At 54.4% G+C, this 20,872-nt stretch overlaps 1 protein-coding gene across 16 annotated transcripts in view; it reads right to left on the bottom strand.

Annotated features, from left to right (window-relative positions):
* The window catches only part of NCOR2 (nuclear receptor corepressor 2), a 235,548-nt gene that overhangs the window by 42,453 nt on the left and 172,223 nt on the right, over positions 1-20,872 (bottom strand). For 13 of the 16 annotated variants that reach the window (XM_051633721.1, XM_051633729.1, XM_051633730.1 and 10 more), the window contains exons 15-18: positions 16,199-16,323; positions 14,934-15,106; positions 11,890-11,952; positions 2,867-3,009 (exon numbers count right to left, since the gene is read on the bottom strand). In XM_051633721.1, the coding sequence (XP_051489681.1) occupies positions 2,867-3,009; positions 11,890-11,952; positions 14,934-15,106; positions 16,199-16,323 (504 nt within the window). Of the gene's footprint in view, positions 1-2,866; positions 3,010-11,889; positions 11,953-14,933; positions 15,107-16,198; positions 16,324-20,317; positions 20,487-20,872 lie in introns of those variants that run through there. The other 3 variants (XM_051633724.1, XM_051633728.1, XM_051633732.1) reach the window with 2 other exon arrangements.

The raw sequence follows: 20,872 nt of genomic DNA, 5'->3' as shown, positions 1-20,872 counted from the left end.
ACAGGACTTCTTTGCCCACCATGGCGAGGAGGGTATCACTTCCACATCCTCAGATAAATGCTCTCCAGCAATGCAAGATAGACTTGTTCACCCTCCAGAAGAAGAGGTCATCAGGCTGTCCTCCTGGAGCAGCTTTGCTGTGCAAAGCCAGTACCACCCAAAAAAAAAGCAAGGAATTGCATAGGTGTTGTTTGGAGGGGTCCAAAAGACTGGTCCTCCAAGTAGTATCATCACCAGCCAAGAAATTACTCTCTCATCTTCACTACACAAGCCAAAACAAGCCCCAGCAGTCACTAGACCAAAATAACAATCACACCACAAAGAGGTCCTGGTGAAGACAGCATCTAATCTCCAACTCCTAACAAGAGCAACAACTCTGAGGACACGATGTGCCCCAATGCCCTGCTTTCCTCAGATGTGAGATTAGAGAGCGCGGCATGCAGAAGATCAGAGCTAAGTGACGCGGATCCCAGGGACACACCCGAGCGGCTCGGCAGCGAAACCAACCCAAAACACACAGCCAAGCCTCGAGGTGGCCTGACCCTGCCCCAGCATTGACAGGCTGCCTGGCCCTTGCTGCAGCTGGCTGGCAGGGACACCCTGATCCATGGGGATATTGCAGAGGGAAGAGGGTGAGGATCTGCAACACCCAGCCCCATTGGAGCGCAGTGGGATTCTGGGCTGGAGAAAGGTCTTGTGAGTGCTGAGCAGCATGGGAGTGGGGGGAGATGGGGCTCTGTGTGCTGACACTGCCCACGTGCAGCTCCCTGGCCCCTGTGTGCTCCTGCCCTGGGGAAGAACCACTCTGGTAAAAGGATGTGACTTAAAACCCCTGTCATGGCACATGGGAGTGTACAGACCATGCGGGCTCTGGAGAGGCAGAAAAGGAGTGTCAGCATGCCAGGCACTTTAACCTGCGGCAACCCAAAGCCTTCTCCTTGGATGCCTGGAGGGTCCCCAAATCTCCCTCATCCTGCTCCACAGTGCGCTGTGCCACGTTTTGGGGAGGGAGGGGACCTGCCAGGCTCTGCTTCACGTCCCACCCTGGTCACTGCTGTCCACCCATCCCTGCAGCTCCTTCGAGTCACCTGCATGCTCCTGAAACCTGCTGTCACACCTACCTGGAAGACAGGGCTACAATACTAATGAGCCCCATTTGGGAAACGAACAAGATCTGCTAATTAAGTTTATTCTTGCTAAACAAGAGGAAGAAAAGCAGAACCACTGTGTTTCCCCACACATGATCAACATTAGCTGTTGGTGGTGAGGCCAGGGAATAATTTGGAGATACCATGGCACTGCCACACTGCCTCACCACATGCTTCCTCCACAGAGGTCACAGCTGACTACTGGGTACAGGATGAGATTTGGAGGCCTGGTTTGCTTGCAAGTATATTTAGGAGTCAGGAAGGAAGGTCTATGGCCATTTAATCTCAGTTGTTCTTTTATTTTATTCAGCTTTCTGGCATCTGCTGTTGCCACAAAACAATAGAACACAATAAATAACAGCTGAACGTTCATTGTTCTTCTCCACAACAGAATCCCATAGCCTCCAATGCTCAAAAAATAAAATGATGCTCCTGATATAAACTGCAAGTGAGAGTGAGCAATTAGAGTGGAGAAGTCTAGTGGCTGCCTTGGAGGGACGGATGCAGGGAAAAATGTAGTTCTGCAGAAAAAGACTTCCGTGATATAATTTCTGAAACATTAGGAAGCAGAGTAAATTAATATACACCAGCTCCACTGCCAGCTAAGCTCTATGATCTTATTTCAGATTCTCCCCAGTAACAAACAATGATACCTTTATAATGTAGCATTTTATATTTGGAGGGCTTGATGCACGTTTCATTCCACTCTTTATATTGGTCTTGGGGTCTTTTACATAGTTTGTTTGCTTTGTTTCTAAAAACAATTCAGTGAAACATGGGAACACAGGAGTGTCTCTGTGCATAGAGAATTAATAAAAAAAGAATCGCCGATGTCTTCTCTTTCTCTCATTCCTATAGACTGACTAGGATATTAAATTCCTGGGTGAGTCATTGAATGTTTTCCTGTCTTTCTTTTTACTCTTGCTGTAATAGCTGGCTTGGAGAGATTCCTGCATTGAACATTGTCCTTTGCATTTTCAAAGCACCCCTTGGGGGCTTAGCCATGTGAATTCTATTAGCCAGAAACCAGGAACCCCAGGATACTCTACAAATGAAATAATTATAATCCTTAGTGGCTCTTAGCTGTCTGTCCTATCTCCAGAATACTAAACAAACCCCACTTCATTCATGCCCTGCACCACATGCCAGAAAAGCAGCAGCATTAGCCCCTTCTGAGAAACTGAGGCACAGAGAGGTGTGCATCTGCTTGCAGCCCTGAAGAAAACTGTCATCTCTGTCTGGAACAGCTCTTCCTCACATTGTCCTAAACCCTGGAATTTCTTTGGGGCAAACCAGCATTTTACCAGGTAACTGCAGTACCTGCAAGGCACAAAGACAGCGTGCCCAGCCAGGCTCTCTACTCCTGGGGGCAGAACAGCAAAACCTCAACGGAGTCAAAGTATTTGTGCAGCCAGGACTGAGCTTGTGTCTTGGCCAACACACCACAGCCCCGCTCCTCCTTCTGTTCCCTCTTATCTCCCTGCGTACCAGCCATGCTCCAGACACCCAGGCATCTCCCACACAGCTGCTCCCCCTCCTCCGGACCTCCTGGGGCCTGACAACCCTTTCCTGCACTGCTTCCCACTCCCAAGGCCCAAGATTTTTCACTCCAGTATGTTCTCCAAGATGATAAAGACCCTCCTTGGCCGTGGGAAGCACATAAGCACTGCCTGGGAAGTATCTACAGTGCCCAGCACAGGCTGAGACAGGGCTCTCACCATTTTCAGTTTGTGCTGCTGTAGGATCTCATCCAGGTTCTGCCTCTTTTTGTAGTTGAAGTAGAAGTTTTTGCACTGTGACACGGTCTTGGAGCCCACCATCCTGGCAATGGCTGACCAGTTCCGCCCATGCTCAAGGAGACCTGTGAACACAGGAGAGAAAAAGGAGAAGGGTTTAACACCAGATACACTTGCACAAGGACAGCATTATCCCTGCAGGATGGGAAACATTCTCCATGCAAGCCAAACTCCACAGGAACAATACGGTCACCAGCACCCGTCTGAACAGCTTCCTAGGCCAGGGGATGACCTACAAGAGTGTTTTTCTTTCCAAGGGGAAAAAAAGGCACTATGCTGACTGCCTCTGGAACAAAATACATCCCACAGCCATGTCTCAGCCACCACTGGGCAGTCAGGAAGGTGAGCAGTGCTCCCTTTCCTTTGGGATGGCTGCAGGAAGTGTTGCCATGCCTGGGAGAACTTGGGGCAGCAGCTCTTAGTCCCTACCATGAAGCCAAGGCTCTCCCCACCCTCCTATGCTCCAGAGATGACTCTGACTGGGGTGACAAGGCAGTTCAAGAGGCTGGAGCAGAGAGCCCTATTATGGATGGGGAGGACCAGGCCAGGCAAGGAGGTGGCAGCAGGCAGGCAGGGAAGTCCAGGTGATGTCCCAGCTGGGAAGGGTTGCGCCAGGGGATTAGTGCTGATCCCAGACTTGGGAGCAAAAGCATCATGCCAAAGGGGGAAAGTCCTGGCAAGATGGTGCTACCCACGCACAGGGCTCCTGCCAGCACTGGGACAACCCAACACGGTGGAGGAAGAGGAGGAAGGAGTGAGACTGGCCCCCGTGTCCTTGCAGTCTCTGCAGGGGTGTCTGGGCATCCCCAGTCCCACAGCTGGAGGTGGAAGTCACAACTGCAGCCTAAGGATGGGTGCAGCAGCACCCTGGTCTGTCCATCCCAGGAGGTGACTCAGGTGAGGACCATCCAGGCTTTTTGGGAAATAAGACCTCACAGCCTGAAACCCTGCCCAGTGCATGGCCAGTCCTTCCTGTGGTGCTTGATGGGGCCAGAGCTGCGGGACATTGCCAGGTCATTCCGGTCTGTCTGGCTCCTGGCTGCCCACGTGATGCCATCATTGAGCCAACAGCTCCCAAGGTCCTCCCCTGCACCTTGTGTAGGATGCAGGATGGAGAGACTGTGAGCCCAGGGACATAGTACTGTCACAAAAAAAAACTTCAAGATTAAAATCAGCAGGGAATGAACCAAAGAACATCTTCCTCTTTTGTTTGGTTTTTTTTGCCTAGAAGCCACCAAACATGAAGCCCAGGAATAGGTACTACCTGGGCATCTCCATTCTCAAACCCCTACTTGGCTGCTCTGACACTGTGGGGCTCTGGACCACAGTGATCCCACACTAGGGCTCCAGGTCACAGCCCTGCTCATGCCTGGGAGCCATGGCAGCTGCCAGCCTTCACCATGCTGCTGCCACGTGTCACCTCCAAGCCCCAGCCTGGACATAAGGGACAGTACAACCTCTGCTTCAACCCAACAACAAACCCCCCACGGGATGGACTGATCTTGGCACAACCACAAGCTATCAGGGCCCAAGGGATGCACCTCTGGTAGGATCCGTGCAAGGTGAGGGCATGGCTTGGGGACTGTGGGTATGTCTGTATTGAACAGATGGCACCAGGAAAAATGAAACCCCTCTCCCTTGCCTCCCAGGTCCTGGAGAAAACCACCATACCCAGCACAGTAGGAGTTAACATTCAGCTGGTGCCTGTATCCTGCCCCATCCCAGCACCAGAGCTTATCAAATTGCATGGAAGAGGCAGGCATCACAGGCACTGAGCACCACAAAAAGCCCTGGCAAGCCAAGAAACAAGTTGGAGCTTTAACTCTGCAACTCCCAGCCTCCCTCCAGCCAAACCCACGACCTCCATCACCCTGCTGGCAGACTGAGACTTCTCAAAAATAATAATAAATAAAAAAAGAGGATGTCCGGCCACCTACCACGAGAGATAACAAGCCCGGGTGGGAGTCCCACCCCCCAGTCGCTGAAGGCTGCAGGGGAAAAGAGGACAGTCCCCTGTGTCACAACCCATCCCCTGTGTCACAACCCATGGCTGCTGTCCAAAGCAAACAAGCGGCTGGGCCCCCTTTGCTCATCGCGCGCCGGTGGCCCCGCACCAAGTGTGACAGCAGGGATGGAGCAGTTTGCTGTGCCCAACATTGGCAGCAGCACGCTGGGAGCTGTGGTGGGCGAGATGCTGTGCCATCCAGGGAAAGCAGGACTCGTCCAGGGAAAGCAGAACCTGGCACAGCACAGCCCAGGAGCAGGGAGGTGACAGCTGCCTGTGCCAGTGGTCCCCAGCGTGGCGTGACCTTTGACAGCTGTGGGTGATGCCAGCTCCTTGCTGCCCTTTCCCCTGCCCTGGCTGGCTGTGCCCCTACCCAACGCAGAGCTGGGGGGCAGGGACTCTGTCCAGGGAGCCTGCAGCTGGCCAGACAGGTGGCTGCACCCCTGCTGGGCTCAGGAGGAGGGAGCAGGAGGGAGCTGCTTGCAGCCCCTGCATGCAACCCCCTGCAGGGAGCCCAGCCACTCTCCTCTTTACATTAAAACCAGACCACACCAGCAACACCTGCTTCCACACGCTGTAGTTATTGGGGAGCAATCAGCCAAGACACCCCAGCATGTGCCAGTAAGCCCTCAGCTAGTCAGGCCCCCTGGCTCCATGAGCTCTGCCACCTCCAGCCCCCGCATCCCGCCACCCCTGCCACACGCTCCCTAGCACAGCCCTTCGTTCCCCAGCACAACTGAAACTATGACTAACGAGTTATCAGATCCTAACGAAGGCTGCGGTTCTTGGCTGGGACGAAGGGTCTGCCTGCAAGCACGCAGCTACATGCAGCCCCGAGGTTAACCCCATCCTTCAGACCCCACTGCTGGACTTACGTTCTCCGGCTCCGGCGGGCAAGGAATGTGCCCGGAGCGTGCAGCAGGCGAGCCGGGAAAGACGCGGGTGTCGGGGCACTTCTTCAAAGCCCCCTTGGGCACGGCAGCCTGCTGTGAAGCGCTGCGAGTGCTCCGCTCACACCCTCCCCACGCATTTTGCTTTCGCTCCCTCGCAGCAGCCGGAGACAGAGAAGAAAGCAAAGCTGGTTCCTTAAATCCCGGGGGTGAGAGGATTTCAGAGCCATGGGCAGCCAAGAGCGGCGAGTGAGCGGATACCAAGGCTGGAAACCAGGTCACGGGTGGGAGACTCCTGACCCCGATGCCAGAAGTTGGTGGGAACACATGCTCCGTCCCCAGTGCTCTTCCCTCCGGAGGGGCTGCAAGGAACGGCGTCCTCCGTGCTCCTATGCTCACTCGCCTGAGCTTTCCAGTTGGCTGCAGCCACGGTTGTTAAGGAGGATGGAAGTGCCTCCAGTATTTTCTCCCCTGCCTCACCTCCTCACTCAGCAGCTTGGGAGGCTGTGCAGTTCCAGGAGATGCCAGATGTTGCCAAGAAATAATAATAATTTTTTAAAAAGGCAGGAGAAAGGGGAGGGAGCAGCCGATCGCGCGCTGCAGCTCCGCTCCTGCCAGCCTGGGGACAGGGAGCCGGTGCTGTCGGTATGTGGCGGAGCAGCGAGCGAGCTCTAATCTGTTCTTCTGGCTGACCCGGGGCTCGTTGCATCTGAATGTGACCTCTAGACAGAGCATTAATAACAAACGTGGCGCTGACCCAAGCTGACAAGGGGTGCGGCCACTTGGCACCCGCTCCCGCCCTCCCTCCCTCACTTTCTGTCTCCCTCGCTCTCCTCTGAATGTCAGCGGCAGGGGGAGGGATCCAGGAAAACAAAGCTTGGCTAATAGTTTCCTCCGTTCTCAAGTGAATCAAAGGCGCTTTTCTTTGGGGAGGTGCGTGCTGGAGAGCCCAGCGCTGTACCGGCAGGATGCCGTGGCACCCCGGCACACTGCTGCCCTGGCGGAGGAGAGATGGGGAGAGGTCTGGCATCCGTCTCACCATGTGCCAGGGTACTGACAAGTGGAGGCTGGAAATAAGAGCAGCCTACAGAGCGCAGGAGTGTGCACTTGGTGTTTTTGGGGGCAGAGGAGAAAGCTGGAGGGGCAGTACAGCAGCCGAGGGCCATCAGCTCACACCCCCCTTCAGCTCTCAGCAGCTGTGGGTTTTTACCAGAGTTGTTCCAAGGCTCTCCCTGCTCCACCCAAGCCTCGGTGAGGGTGGAGGGAGTCCATAAACGATCCCTTAATGGGAGCTTGCGTGGATTAATAGATCAAGATTACAGGGGAAAAAACTAAGTTATCTCATTCCCATACGCCCAACGGTACCTGGTGCAATTCCCCAGCCCCTCTTGCACCCTCTCAGGAGTGGAGATGGAGGCAGTTCTGGCCACGGCACAGCCAAAACATGGCATAACCCCATCCTGGGAAAGACTGGCACTATGGAGTCAGTGACACCACCCAATGCTTCCCCACAGCGTGGTCAGCATCGCTGAGATGAATGAGTGCAGTGCAGCACTGCTCCCCCCCGCTGAAGTCAGGGTGGTTTGCAGTGCGTGGGAGAACCAAGGCAGAAGAAAGGTAACTTCTCCAGGGCCATGGAACCAGTGGGTGGCAGATCCAGACAAGTGTCAGGCTCCTGATGCTGCGCCAAGGAAAGCAGAGGGGATGGTGCACGGGCAGTGAGCCCATGTCCCCACCGGCACCAGGGACGTTGCCAGAGGGACCATCACGCAGACAACTGGCTTGGTGTGCTCTTGCCGTTGTGGTGGGTGATGCTCAGCATTTCTTGGGAAGGAGATGCTGGGACCAGCCTGCCACGCTCCCACTGGACCTCTCCTTTGGCAGCTGGACCTAAGCATATCTCTGATGTGTCCCACGGGTATGAGCTTGCAGCGAAACTCTCCAGCAGCTTCCACACCCACCATGCCACCTCTCTGGAGGGAGGCAGTGCCAGCAAACCAGGTGTAGGTCTGGAGTCAGGACCCCCGGCCAGCTCAGCTCTAATGCCATCTTCCCCCTCCACTAGCCCCAGCGGGGGACCCTTACCTCCCAGGTTTCCCCTTGGGATGAGCTGGTTGCTGGACCACTGCATTAACCTGCTGCAGAAACATCCACCCCATGACCATAGACCTCCCTAGCTCTCTTCCTCCTACCACAACTCTCCTTTTGCACTGTGTCCCCACCCTTTCACCCTGGAAGGGGATGGGAAGCCTCCCTGCTCTCCAAGAGGTGCCATCCTCTCTGGTAGGGCCAGGAAAACTGGAGTCTCTGGCTCAAGGCAGCAAGTCTGTGAGTAGCCACGCCTGGTGGGCCCAGCTCTCTTCCTTCACCTGATTCGGATATTATTCCTGCTCCCTTATTGTTGAAAAAAAACACACTCAAAATTAAAATGCCGGCTGTAAATTATAGTAATTACGCAGCAGTTCCCCCTGACAGGCCTTTTGTGCTTCATTCGCTGACACTCACTAAGCAAATCCTTGCAGTTTGCTCCTACGTGCTGGAGAAACGTTCAGCCAAGGGTGATAGAAAGCACCGCTCCGGGGGTGCGGCACGGCAGGCACCACCCCAGGGGTAACACCTTGGCCGAAGAGCAGAGAAGCTCCAATCTGGGCTGGTGGGGACTGGAAGCAGTTGGCCACAGACTCTTCCAGGGCAGGCGTGGGCAATTCACGTATCGGACACCATTTTGCCCTTCTGGCACCCAGTCCACCCATCCTGGTAGTTTCCATGTTGCTTCGTGTGAACTTCAGGGCAAACATGCAGCTTGCTCGGAGCAGGCAGATGCTGGTGCTTTGCTTGTGACAGTGGGTGGTGGGGACAGGCAGGCTGGGCTGTCCTTGCAATGGGCTTTCACATTGTGTGTTAATTTGAAGAAATCAGTATTTAAAAAAAAAATAAAATCCTGCTTTTCAGTTTTGTGGACAGAATGAGTCTGGGGAAAAAAAATGGTTCAGGTCAGTCCAAAACTCATCTTGCTTTCTGAGCTGCTTGCTGGCAGAACTGAAGATCAGCCCTAAAAGAATATCTTCTGTATCCAGGGAAATATTTTATATCTACCCAAAATGAACTATTCAGTAGTCTTCATGGGTTATTTAACTCTCTGGTATCAGCTTTTTTCATTCGTGCCCAACACTCTTCTGCCTCATCATGCCAACTCCCTCCCATGGCCTCTGCAGCTCCTTGGCCTGGGAAAAGGCATCAAGAGCCTGAGCTTGGCTCTGCCCCAAGAGTGAGGAGGAAAGAACCTCGACAAGGCACGGGCAAACCTCAGGTGAGCAAGAAGCTGCCATTTCCACACCACCTCTTTCCAAAGAACAAAACCACTTGTTAGACACCAAGGGGGGTGGGGGGAAACCCAGAGCTGGGGCGAGAACAGATACCAGGCTTTAAAGAGTGACAAAGGTCAGACCGAAACCTCCTGGTTCATCAAGTTCAGCTCTAGTGCTATTGCAGCTGCTCTGCAACTCAGCAAAACTCGGCAGAGGGGCTGGGGAGCAACAAACCCACTCAGATGCTCCAGGTTGGTGCTCGCCTGCTGCTCACAAACTCCCTGCCAGCCTACCCTGAACTTCTGCCTGCATGGGCTCCTGCCAGTGGGTCCCCCTAAGGCAGGAGCTGCCTAAACATTGCCTTTTAAGGAGCAGCACCATCCCACTGCCCAAAGTCTCCACACCCAGCCCGGCAGCAAAGCCAGGTGGAGCAGTGGGTGCTGCCTGCTCCTGGCTCAGGAAGGGAAGGGGGTAAATCCTCGAGCAACTCCTCTTAATCAAGACCTCCTGTTTTTAGGATCACAGCCACAGTGCAATAAGGCAGTATCAGAAAAACACGCTACCCCATAATTATACCGATCTCCACACATTTTGACAGACCAGAGAATCAAAGTTTATTGCGTAATAAAAGTGTCATTAAGCAAGAGCTTGCCTCTCACTAGGTTTTCGTTCCCCTAGTTAACTTTAATAACATGGTACTCCCCTTTATTGTCTCTCCCAGCAGACACAGTCCTGCCTTCCCTTGGTGGGAAATTCTCCGTGCAGCTCTGTGACTCTGGAGCAGAGCAGACAATGTTGGCATCTCACTGTGCCAGGGCTTTTTTCTCTTACCTCGCTGAGCAGAAATGGCCCAGAGCTTCACACCACACACAAAAAAGCTGGGGATGGACAAGGTCAGACTGATCTCCCAGCTAGTGGGTGCTGGGAGCAGAGGCCCCCATCCCCATCTGCACAAGCACTCCAGAGTGTTAGGGCTGACTTTCTGTAGGACTCACACCTTAATTGCTTACCTCCCCGAACCAGCCGGCTGTGGGCTCAAACTAGTACCGATAGCCAAGGGAGAGTGTGCCTGCAGCAGCCAAGTCCTTACAGTGAGGAGGATGGTGCCTGTGTCTCGGAGCCCAACCTGAGCCCAGTGCCCGTTGCCTCCTCCACCCCTGCCCTGCTGTGCTGGCAGCCAGCTCTGATGCCACCTCCTCCAGACCCTGAGGTTACCTCTGGAGTTTCACAGCCGCTGTGAGTTGGAAAGCCCCACTGCACTGGTCCCTGGAAATGCCAAACTGAGCCAGTGCAAAGCAATAAAGCGGCTGCTTCCTGGCAAAGGGGAATTTGGCTTCTCTGTAGAAGTCTGGTGTTGCAATCTTAGTTTCCCAGGTTGTAACAGAGGGGAAAACATCATCAATTGGGTTTTACAGCAGCAAATCACTCTGCCCTGTCCTGGCCCCTGACTTGGAATGATGCTACATGCTCCCATGCTTCATCCTTCCTCCATGCAGGCTTTGGCAGCTCTTTTTAAAACTTGAGCACACCTCCAGCATCCAGCGTAAAACAGCAAGAGGCACTTTTTAACAACCAGATGCAATCTCCAAAAGAAAGCGGCGCTCAGAAAAGATCCCTCTAATGACCCTCCCCTGCTCAGCACCTGCTCGCCCCATTACCTGGCCCCAGGCCAGTTTGCTTGCTTAAGGTCTATCTATTAAGTTTGTGTCTATAGAGGCCCCACTCGGCAACACGTAGGACTGGCACTGGGCTGTGAAGAGGGTTGGAACAGCTTAAAGGCGAGTGAGCCAAACACTTTTGAGATATTCACAGGCAAAGTAATCCAAGCCCACAGCTCCCATCGGCACCTGGGCAGCCGGAGCTCCAGAACGTGTAATCACCATCCCGACAGCAGGTGCATGTTCCAAGCAGAGCTGAGCACACTAACACGCCTGTTTGCGTTTGCCATTCCCATCGGCCCTCATTTCCATTTTAATTTCCCATTTACAATCCTCACTGGGCCAGGAGAGTCGGCAGCCGTACAAGCGGGATGCACGGGCTGGGGACGTGAGCTCGACAGCCCATCAACAGGACGTGACTTTGGCAAAAAAAAACCAACACCATAAAGCAGCGAAAGAGCTGGCGCAGGAGCGGCACGAGGAGGGGGAAGTGGCAAGAAGGGCTGTGCTACACTCAGCAGTTTTTAAAAACGGTCTCAGCAAAGGCTTTGGATCAGTGCCAGGATGTAAAGTCACCCCACACTGCCAGCAGCCCCAGCTCTCGCGAGCTCCCCGGCACATGGCTGCGGAGTGCTGGGGTTCACCATCTTCTCCCTAAATTCCAGAGCTGCAAATGCTCTTGGCATGCCTGGAACAGACTGTGCCAATAGCATGAACCTCCGGAGAGCGGAATGAAGCTGCACCTCACGCTACAGGCACCAGGAGCTGCAAAATGCAACAGGCAAAGTGCTGTCCCCATTTCCTACAGCTGGCTCCGCCTCGTGGGAGATGCGCAACCTCCAGACATAGCCCAGATGTCCCTGGTGTCGGCACAGCTCCTGGGGCTGGACAGGCCAAGCTGCCACCACCTGCCTCTGCCAAAACCCCCAATGAGACTTGCTGGGAACAAACCAACGCCAAGATGGGCAGAATCTGTCCCCGCAGCTCTAGGCTCACCTCCCTGCACCGAGTCTGGCTGTCAGACACTGTCCATTACCGATCACTCCAGCAGAGTCAACAAGAGGAAAAAAAACAAGTGGCTCACCTTTTTTTGCTGTCTCCATCTCCTCTTCGGTCCAGCGAGAGCTTTCATTCATCTCCAGAGAAGCTGGGAAGAAGGAAGAAGAGGAGAGCAGTCAGTGGGAGCAGGACCCAACAAGTCCAGTGAGTTTGGAGGAGATATCCCAACCCTGTCCCACAACCTATTCCCCAGAGGCATGACAGATGCAGTGCCAAAGGGCTTTCACAGTGTGGGCTCTCTAGGCTTTTCCACAGTAACCCCCGCACAGCAGCCCCCTGGGATGTGTCTGGATGATGCAAAACCTCTCATCTGGGACTGGAAGGGAAGGCAGGTGACTGGAGAGTGGCAGCAGGTTTCCTGCTGATTTGGTGCCATGCACTTTGGCCCAACACCACCAGGTACCTAAGATGGAGCCGACTTTGGTTGTGTGCTTAGGAGGTGGCAGACACAGGGTGGGACCGTCACCCTTGTTGGAGATGGAGAAACAGCGTCACCTCAGCAGTGACTCTGCCTGACCACATCCATCAAGGGAGTTGGCAAGCTTGACTGTGGGCTCCCTCGGTGGCTTCACCAGGCTCTGGGACAACTCAGAGCCACTTCCAGCAATTCTGGGGGCTCACCCAGTGCAGTGCCCATCATAGGGGGATGTGTAACTCTGGCCAGGACAGGCAGAGAGGGGCATCAGCATGTGATGCTCCCTCTCTTCTCCATCCCAGGTGAGGTGCTGGGGACACTGAAGTCCTGCATAAAGCCTTCACTATGCAACAGTCCTGCTGGCAGCCTGGCACTAGAGCAAACCCTACAATAACAAACCAGGGTGTGAGTCAGAGGCAAAAAACAACTCAGTAAGGAAACAGATTTCCGGCTCAGGCTGCCAAGGGGTTATTACTCTAAACAACAGGCAAAGCATTATTTCAACAGTGATGAGAGATGTTTTGACAGTGTCCTTTTAAGATGGAAAACAGTCTGATAGGTTCAGGATAAAGGATACGGGCAAGGAAAGAAGGAAGCATCTTCCAAGAAGCTCTACCAAGAAGCTGAAGCCCTGCGAGAGGACAACGCGGGCTGCGATGCCCACGGCATCGGGCAGGGCAATCTCCTTCACAGCCAGCTGAGCACAACTGCAGGTGTCACCTCCCGGAAGCCAGCACAGGTCACCACCTCCCCCAGAAACACCGTCCCTTGGGACGCTGGCCAAGAGGGAGGGAAGCAGATACCTTGCTGCTTCCCCTGGCTGCGGGCAGAGCCGGGGCCACATTGCTCATTTATGTAAAAGCCAGTGTCCCCAACACGCTGCGCGAGGCCCTTCGCTCAGCTTGAGGACGACTGTTATTGTATGGTAAAGAAATGTCAAAGAAACGACCCGTTTGGTTTGATTAATGGTATTTACTGAGGTTGCACAGTTATGAAACAGATGCCTACGGGGAGCTCCGGCACGCTGCAGTTAAACCACAATACGGTTTTGTGTTTTTTTTTTAATGTTCAATTGGTATTTAAAATGCAATAACTTTCTTAGCCAACCTAAATTAAAGCACTCTTGGAGAGACATAAAGTGAAACCAATTGCTCAGATATGTCACTGGAATCGATCCATTCCCTTCTCCAAATTTAACATGGTCTAAAGTGTCTTCCTGTGTTCACAGTGAAGTTTATGGATGACTCTGAGATGCTGGGGTAAAAGAAAAATAAAATCCCTTCTAAGTTACTGGCATTATCTGCTGCTTCTTTGCAGCATTGCTTAACAAGTTTGAGAGGGAAAGCAGGGCTCTGTTGGGCTGGGAACTATTTATATCACCAGTATGAAAACAGAGCACTCGCAATCAAGGCTTCAGCCAGTTGTCAGCAGAGGAACAGGGAGGCGAAACACCTCCGGATGATTTATAGCACACAGAACAGAACAAGCAAGAAACTGCAGAGCAAGGAAACTGAGAGAAGTCACCCTGCTTTTATTTTTACTCCCCTTAGGTAGCACAGTAATAATTTTGTACTTGATAAAGAGTACAAAACAGAGGAAAATCAGCCAAATTCCTTGATGCATTCATTGGCTTCTTCAAGTCAATATATGGGCAGTTCCCCCAGCTGATCGCTACTGGTGCTGCAGATAAGAGAGGCAGATGCACTGGACAGGGGGCTGTGGATGCTGCCTAAATTCCCATCTGGCCTGAGACAGGCACCGCAGCATCGCCCAGCTCTGGCCAACTGGGATGGTCCTTGGGTACTCTGTTATGAGCAGCACACTTGGCCTCATCTTGGCACATCTTGAGCCTCATCCAGCCCATCCTGGCCTCTTCCCACTGTGCTCAGCCACCCTGCAGCCTTGTGCAGGGGGAACAGGAAGGAAAATACTGACCACCACACTTGGCTGGCTACAGATGGGGGATACAAGCAGGGGTACTGGGGACCAACATGGGAAACACTGCTTTTTGTGCAGAACAAGCTCAAACTGGGGTACAGAGCATGACTGTAGCCAGGGTAGAGGCTCCTCAGCAGCTGTAACCTGCTGCCTCCTCACCATGTCCTTCAGCTGCAGGGATGAAGAAGGGACCAGCCTGATTACCCGTGCCAGGGGCTGAACCCCACAGCCTGCAACTGCTTGAGGCCCAGGCAAATTTGGAAACATGGAGGGCAGGAGAACTGGCAGGGCCCTAGACAAGCCCAGGAAGACAAAGCAGGCTCCTACACAGAGCTCAAGGGTATTTGAAGCCTGAGTCACCACAGATGGAAACACAACTCTGGGTGAAAGAGGTGCATGAGCCCTGCACAAACCCAGCCAATGTGCTGGTAAAAACGCCATCTTCCCTTTTCATCTTCCACAATGCTTTCCTTTCCCTCTGAGCCCATAAAACCCACTCACACTCAGCCAGGATAACCCAGGATTGCAAAGGCCTCCACTTTACCTGGGTAAACCATGCTGGGTAATTCACAGGATAGATAAACTTCATTGCTGCTTCCCTGAAAAGGAGGATTTCACGAAGGAAAACCCTCCTTTGTGAGCAGGGCAACATCCCATTCCAGCCCAGTGGAAAGCCCTGCCAAGGTCTCCCCGACCCCACACACACTGCTACCCACCCAGCTCAGCACTCTGCTGCGGGGCAGCTGCCTCCTCGTTGTTGGCTTCGTTGGCCATGGAGCGGGTGATGCGGCCCTTGCGCCGGCCTTGGCTGTTGGCGGTTTTGCGACCTTTGGAGGTGACAGTTTCTTTCTCATCGTTGTCTTCCCCGGATGTGTCGTCATTCTTGTCCCTGCAAAATCAGGGAGAGAAGAAAAAACGTTGTTCGGTTGGTCTCATTTTTAGGTCAAGCAATTATTTCTCTGCACGTGTTTGGGGATTTTTTTTTTTGGTCTTTCCAAGGGGCAGGTCTGCGTTACTTTTTCGCACACGCAGGCTCTTTTCCCGGCTGGGAGAGGGCTGGGTTGGTGGTGGGGTGATTTGTGGTGGGGTTTGCTTTCTACAGCTGGCTGCAGCTCCACCACCAAGTGCACGCAGAGACCTGACAGAGACAGGTTTAATACCAGATCATTCAAATTCATCCCTGCCTCCTCCTCATTTATCTTCCTGAAAGAGACCTGCTGGTAAATGTCTTCGCAGCCTAGATATAATGAAGCCAGATGTTCTTTTAAACCAAGTATTAAGCCCATTACAGCTAGCTAACGGTCTGCGTGCCAACCTCTCCCTGCCACGGCTCTGACGCTCCTGTCAGGTGGGAGGGAGGCAGGGCTGGATGAAGCCCTTCGTCTGGAAGTGCTCATGTTGACATCAATAACATTTGGGTGCAAACTGGAGAATAGGAGGTTCCATGTAAATATCAGAAAAAACTTCTTTACTGTGAGAGTGACAGAGCACTGGAACAGGCTGCCCGGAGAGGTTGTGGAGTCTCCTTTGCTGGACACATTAAAAACCCACTTGGACAAGTTCCTGTGTGATGTGCTCTAGGTGACCCTGCTCTGGCAGGGAGGTTGGATTAGATGATTTTTCAAGGTCCCTTCCAACCCCTAAGACTCTGTGATTCTGTAAAGGTGAAGTGCTACCCTCAGATGTGCCCAGATTGCCCCTCTGATTCCTAGAGGCTCTTCAACAATAAAACAATCTGTAGGATCAGAGGGGCTTTGTGGGTCTATTTTGTTTATATAAAAAAAAGGCATATCAGAGTTGCTTCCCCATTTTGGGAGCAGCAGGGAGGAGGAATGAACCTGCGGAGGAGAAGTGGGCACATATGGTCCTGCACAAGGTCAGGTAGCCCTGGCTCATGCCATGTCCCACCACCACAACCCCAGCCCTATGCCCAGACCTTGCTGGAGACACAAATGAGCCAGGCAAGGAGGGTTGTCCTTACTTTGTCAGTTCTTCTTTGTCATTTTCTGTTTCCTGCTTGTCTTCCTCCTTCTCCCCCTCCTTCTCCTTTTCTTTCTCTTTTTCATCTTTCTCTTCTTGGCTGCTCCGGGGCATTTGCTGCTGCTGCTGCAAAACAAGGGACATAAAACAAAACAAACCCTGAGTGCTGAGGCGGATACATTGCAGCACCTGGGCCAACCTAAACAAACGTGGTGAAACAATGCTGGGGGGCAAGTGGCCAAGAGGAAGGAGCACTGCAGGCAGAGGGTGCAGGCAGAAGGTGCAGGCAGGGAGCTCACAGAGGCCATAGGGGCCAAAAGCTTCCTGGGGAGATCAGAGGTAGTCTGGGATCAGGCATGGCAGCTGCACTCCGGCTCCTGTTCCAGGCAGCGGGACAGTCCCAGCAGCTCCCTGGAGTCAGGCAGTGCTGCAGGCAGCAAGCAGGGACCCAACACAGGGAGAAGGCAGGTGAGAACAACCCCTCTGCTCCCCACAGATGGTGGCTTAGCAAGACTGGCTGCGATTTGCAGCCAGTGGGATGTGTTTTGTTGGAGAACGAAAGAGATGGGGGGCACCAGAGATGCCCTGGGCTCAGCAGTACCAAAGCTGTCATCTTTTTCCCAAGCATCTGACATGGACCACAGGGAAAGTTTACAGCCCTGTATCAGTGAGAAGGGAAGATGCCTGGCTCCCTGCCTGCTCCACAGTGCTTGGCACCCTCAGAGGAGGCTGTCACCCAACTGCCCCAACACCACTGCTGTCACTGGGACTGAAGGTGCCACGGTACCCAAGGGAGGGACAGAGCGATTATATAGTTCTGGATTTTGTTTCAACAGCTGCAGGAAGAAGGATGCTGGGGAGGCCCGTTTCTCCTGACCTCCCTTCCCGCTGGTGACCAGCAAACAAGAAGCATTTCACAGAGAAGTAGAAATAAGAGACAGAATTTATTAAACCATCCTGCTCCTGGCTAATGTAAGGCTGCTTGCTCCAGGAAACCCAGCCAGGCTTGCCCAGCCCCTGCCCAAGCTGCAGGGTTTCCACCACCCCTTGGGAAAGGGTTCAGTGATGTAACAGGGTGGGGGAAAACTGCCTAACAGTGGGTTTATCAACAGAAAGTATGATCCCAGGTGGCCCAGTCTGGCTGGCACAGAGCAGTTCAGTAAGTGTAGACAAGGTGTGCTCACATCTCTCCAGCCAGCAGGACTGGTCTGTCCCCGATCTGCAGGAACTGCCTTGAACACTGTTATCCCTGCAGCAGTGACACTGGGTACGAGCTAAACCATCTGCCCCCATGGGCTGGTGCTAAAATGAACAGTGCGGAGCTGTCAAAATGGGCCTCAGAGCAGGTTAACAAGAAGGCTTCTGATTTTTTCAGGCCCAGGTCAACACAAGTCCTTAAAACACAGGCACTGCCATCACTGAAACCTCACAGACTTTCAGTTCCTCCTTGTACAGGGGAAGGCAGCGGTGCCTCCAGGATCAATGCTCAGCAGCACACACGTGGCAGCCTCGGTCAGCCCTGCGGCACCTCCACGCTGACACATGTGTCAAACACACCCGTACATCATCAGCTCACACCTCCATCACACCCCCAGGAACAGCTCTGTGGGACGCAAAGCTGGGAGGATCCAGGAAAAGCTGGGGTGAGTACTAAGTTGCTTTATATCTTCCAAAGTCCATAAATCTCTAAGCCTCGGGGGAACAGACGGTCTCCTGCAGCAACCGGCCAAGAAACAGCATGGCAGCCACATGCCAGGCACTGCCCTAGCTAGCCCCCAAACCTGGGGGCAGGACAGGGCAACCAGCAGCCTGCCCAGAGAGGGAGGCAGGCAGGCCTGCACTGGCTGCAGAGGAGCAAAGGGCATCTGTCACCCATCACCCAGTGCTGCCCTGAACTCTTTGACTCCTGAGTCATGCCATGGTTAACCCCCAGTGTGGGTTCAGCCCAGACAAACACCCAAGAAATGAGGGCTGTGACTAGCATGGAGCAGAGCACAGACCAGGGCAGGCTCTGCCCCAGCCCTGGCCATCACCACCCACCTGCATTCCCTTCACTAAGCACTTTGGCAAGGGAGGGGAGCCCAGATGAGCTTCACAGTATTTCTACTACCCTGTCATGAAACATAAAATCATTCTCCCATCACAGAGGAGCATCTCGATCCAAGGATGCCCTCTAGTGCTTGCCCTGCTCCAGCCACAGCAGGGTGACTGGTGACAGGGGCAAGAGCTGGGCAGGCACAGCACCCTGTGCATGGTGGGACAGGGTGGCTGTCCCCTGCCAGCCCTCTCCCACTGGGCTGAAATGCAAACACTGGACAATTTTGTCAGCACAAGGCCATGGTAGGGAAAACTATTCCTTACTCCATTTGTAGCTGTATTTATGAAAAAGGCTCCTGGCTAAATGCTGCTTTGAATATTGATAAGCACATGGTGACAGTTTATCTGCTGTGCCGGAGTTCAGCTGCATGGCAGGGGACACCCCGGTATCCCCCAAACACCCCAGGAAGCACCTCTGGGGACAGCCACACTCTCAAATGTCACCAGACATCCCATCATAGATACCCAGGGGTATGTGTTGGTCTGGAGGTTGGGGGGCTGGTGTCAGCACCCAGAACCCTGAGGCAGGGCAGGCACCCCAGGGTCCTAAACAAAGCTGTGCAAGAGCTCAGCTACAAGTGGCACATGGAGGAAGGAGGTGGGACACCCCCCTGGGGCCTGACCAGGGCAACTGCCTCAGCCATGCATACTACGTGCTCTACCCCCTATCTCACAGGTCAGCACTGGAGCTGGACCACAGCACGGGCACAGCCCCAGGAAGCCAGAGCCGGGAACCCATGAGCCGGCCGGTCGCCCCTCCCGGCACCCGGCTGCCCCCGCACTGAACGGGGAGGCTATTCTTAGTGCTGGACGTGGACCAGCTCTGGATGATTCAAGGGACGGGACGCCATCCCAAAGCATGACAGGCCAGGAAATGCTTCCCCAGTTACCAGCTGGTGTTCCCTCTGATTCACGCTGCCCCAGCTAGAGGTGGACTGGCAGGTGGGTCAGCTCTCAGGGGATGTGGAAAAGGCCAGCACTGCTCAGCTCCAGGCAAACTTAAACCTTTCTCTGCCTTCATCTCTGTCAGCTAGAGATGGGGCACCCACCTCCTGGAGGCAATGCAGGTACGTGCTCCCCACCTCGAACAAGAAGGTGAAGGGATGTGCCCGAGGCCAGGCAAGATGCCTGTGGCAGAGGGCAGGGCTGTCCCTCTTGTCCCTCCCTCCCAGCTCTAACCTCCGGACCGCCCTTCCTCCTCAGCATCGCTGCTGCTTGTTTTTGCTCCCGACACATCCTGTTTATTTAAAAAGGCCCCAGGACAAAAACTGCACACCGGGACGTGTGAGCAAGAGGCCTATTCTGCTCCGAGTCCAGAGGGACGGGCAGCCTCCTTCCCCGTGTGCTCCCCACACTCTGGCTTGAGCTGCTCCATAATTACAAACATCTGCTCACCTCTACCCCAATTTCCCACCGGCCCCGGAGCAGCTGGAGAGGAGCAGAGCGCTGCCAGCCCTCCCGGGAACACGGCCCGCGCCGCGGCCACCCCTCGCCGGGGCCCGCAGGCCGGCACGTCGCTCCACGCCTGGCTCCCCTCCGGAGGGACACGGCTTGCCCTGCCCGGCCAGCTTCACGGGTCTGGCACGACACAAAGGACTGCAACTGCTCTAAAGCTCTGCCTCCAACGGCGCTTTTAAGGGACGTCGGAGTCCAGGTAGGTCCCGGATACCGAAACACCCGTCCTGCTGAGAACTGATCAACTCGCCGCACGTTCCGGCAGTGAGTCTGCCTGGGAGAAAGCCCCGGCGAGGAAGAGGTGCGGCTCCTCCCCCTCTGTTTACTTCCTCTGCCGAGGCACTGCCTGCTTCTGGAAGCAGGACGGGAGGGCAGGAGGAGGTGGGGAAGCAGCTCCCCACCTTCGCCCTCCCCAGCCCTGTCGAGACGCCAGTCGCCTTGGCACAGAGACGGCGAGACCAGCCAGAAGCCCCTTCCCAGCCGCGCCGCCGCGTCCCCCGCCTCCACAGCACCCTGCTCGCGTGCTCACCGTGAGCTCTGGACCCTCGTCTCCCCCCAGATCACTCACCTCCCCACTCCCCGGCTCCAGCGAGCGGCCAGTCCCCGACAGCCCCATGGCCGGCTCCCGGCCCCTGCTCACCGCCCAGCCATCCGGGCGCGCTGTGCCTCACATTCTCCGGCTCTGAAGGCTTCCTGACGATTTGCATAGTTAAGCCGTAAACTAACCACAACATTCCTCTTATGATTTTGCAATCTGCTGGAATAACGTGGTTGCTCTAAGTCGAGTCGATGAATCATCATCTATAAACCACAGATCTCGTCACCGGGGCTCTCAGTGCTGGCTGCAGCCAGCGTGATTAATCCACCAGGATGCCAAGTCTAACCTACGGCGCAGGGCTATTTATTTTCCAAACTTGCAAATCTCCGGAAAACGACTGCTCCTGCCTTCCTCATCCCTTCCACAGGGAGATGTGCTGGGCTGTGGCAGGCGATCAGGGACAGTGCCAGAGCCCCACGCAGAAACTCCCCTCACGGCCCACAGAACATCCCAGCGTTACCTGCTGGGCTGCGCACCCTGCAGCGGAGGCACCCGCGCCCTCTCCCAGTCCCCTCACTCCCTGCT

The sequence above is a fragment of the Apus apus genome, chromosome 16, assembly GCF_020740795.1.
Source record: "Apus apus isolate bApuApu2 chromosome 16, bApuApu2.pri.cur, whole genome shotgun sequence".
In the NCBI taxonomy this organism is placed as follows: domain Eukaryota; kingdom Metazoa; phylum Chordata; class Aves; order Apodiformes; family Apodidae; genus Apus; species Apus apus.
This window is presented reverse-complemented; position numbering and strand designations above follow the sequence as displayed.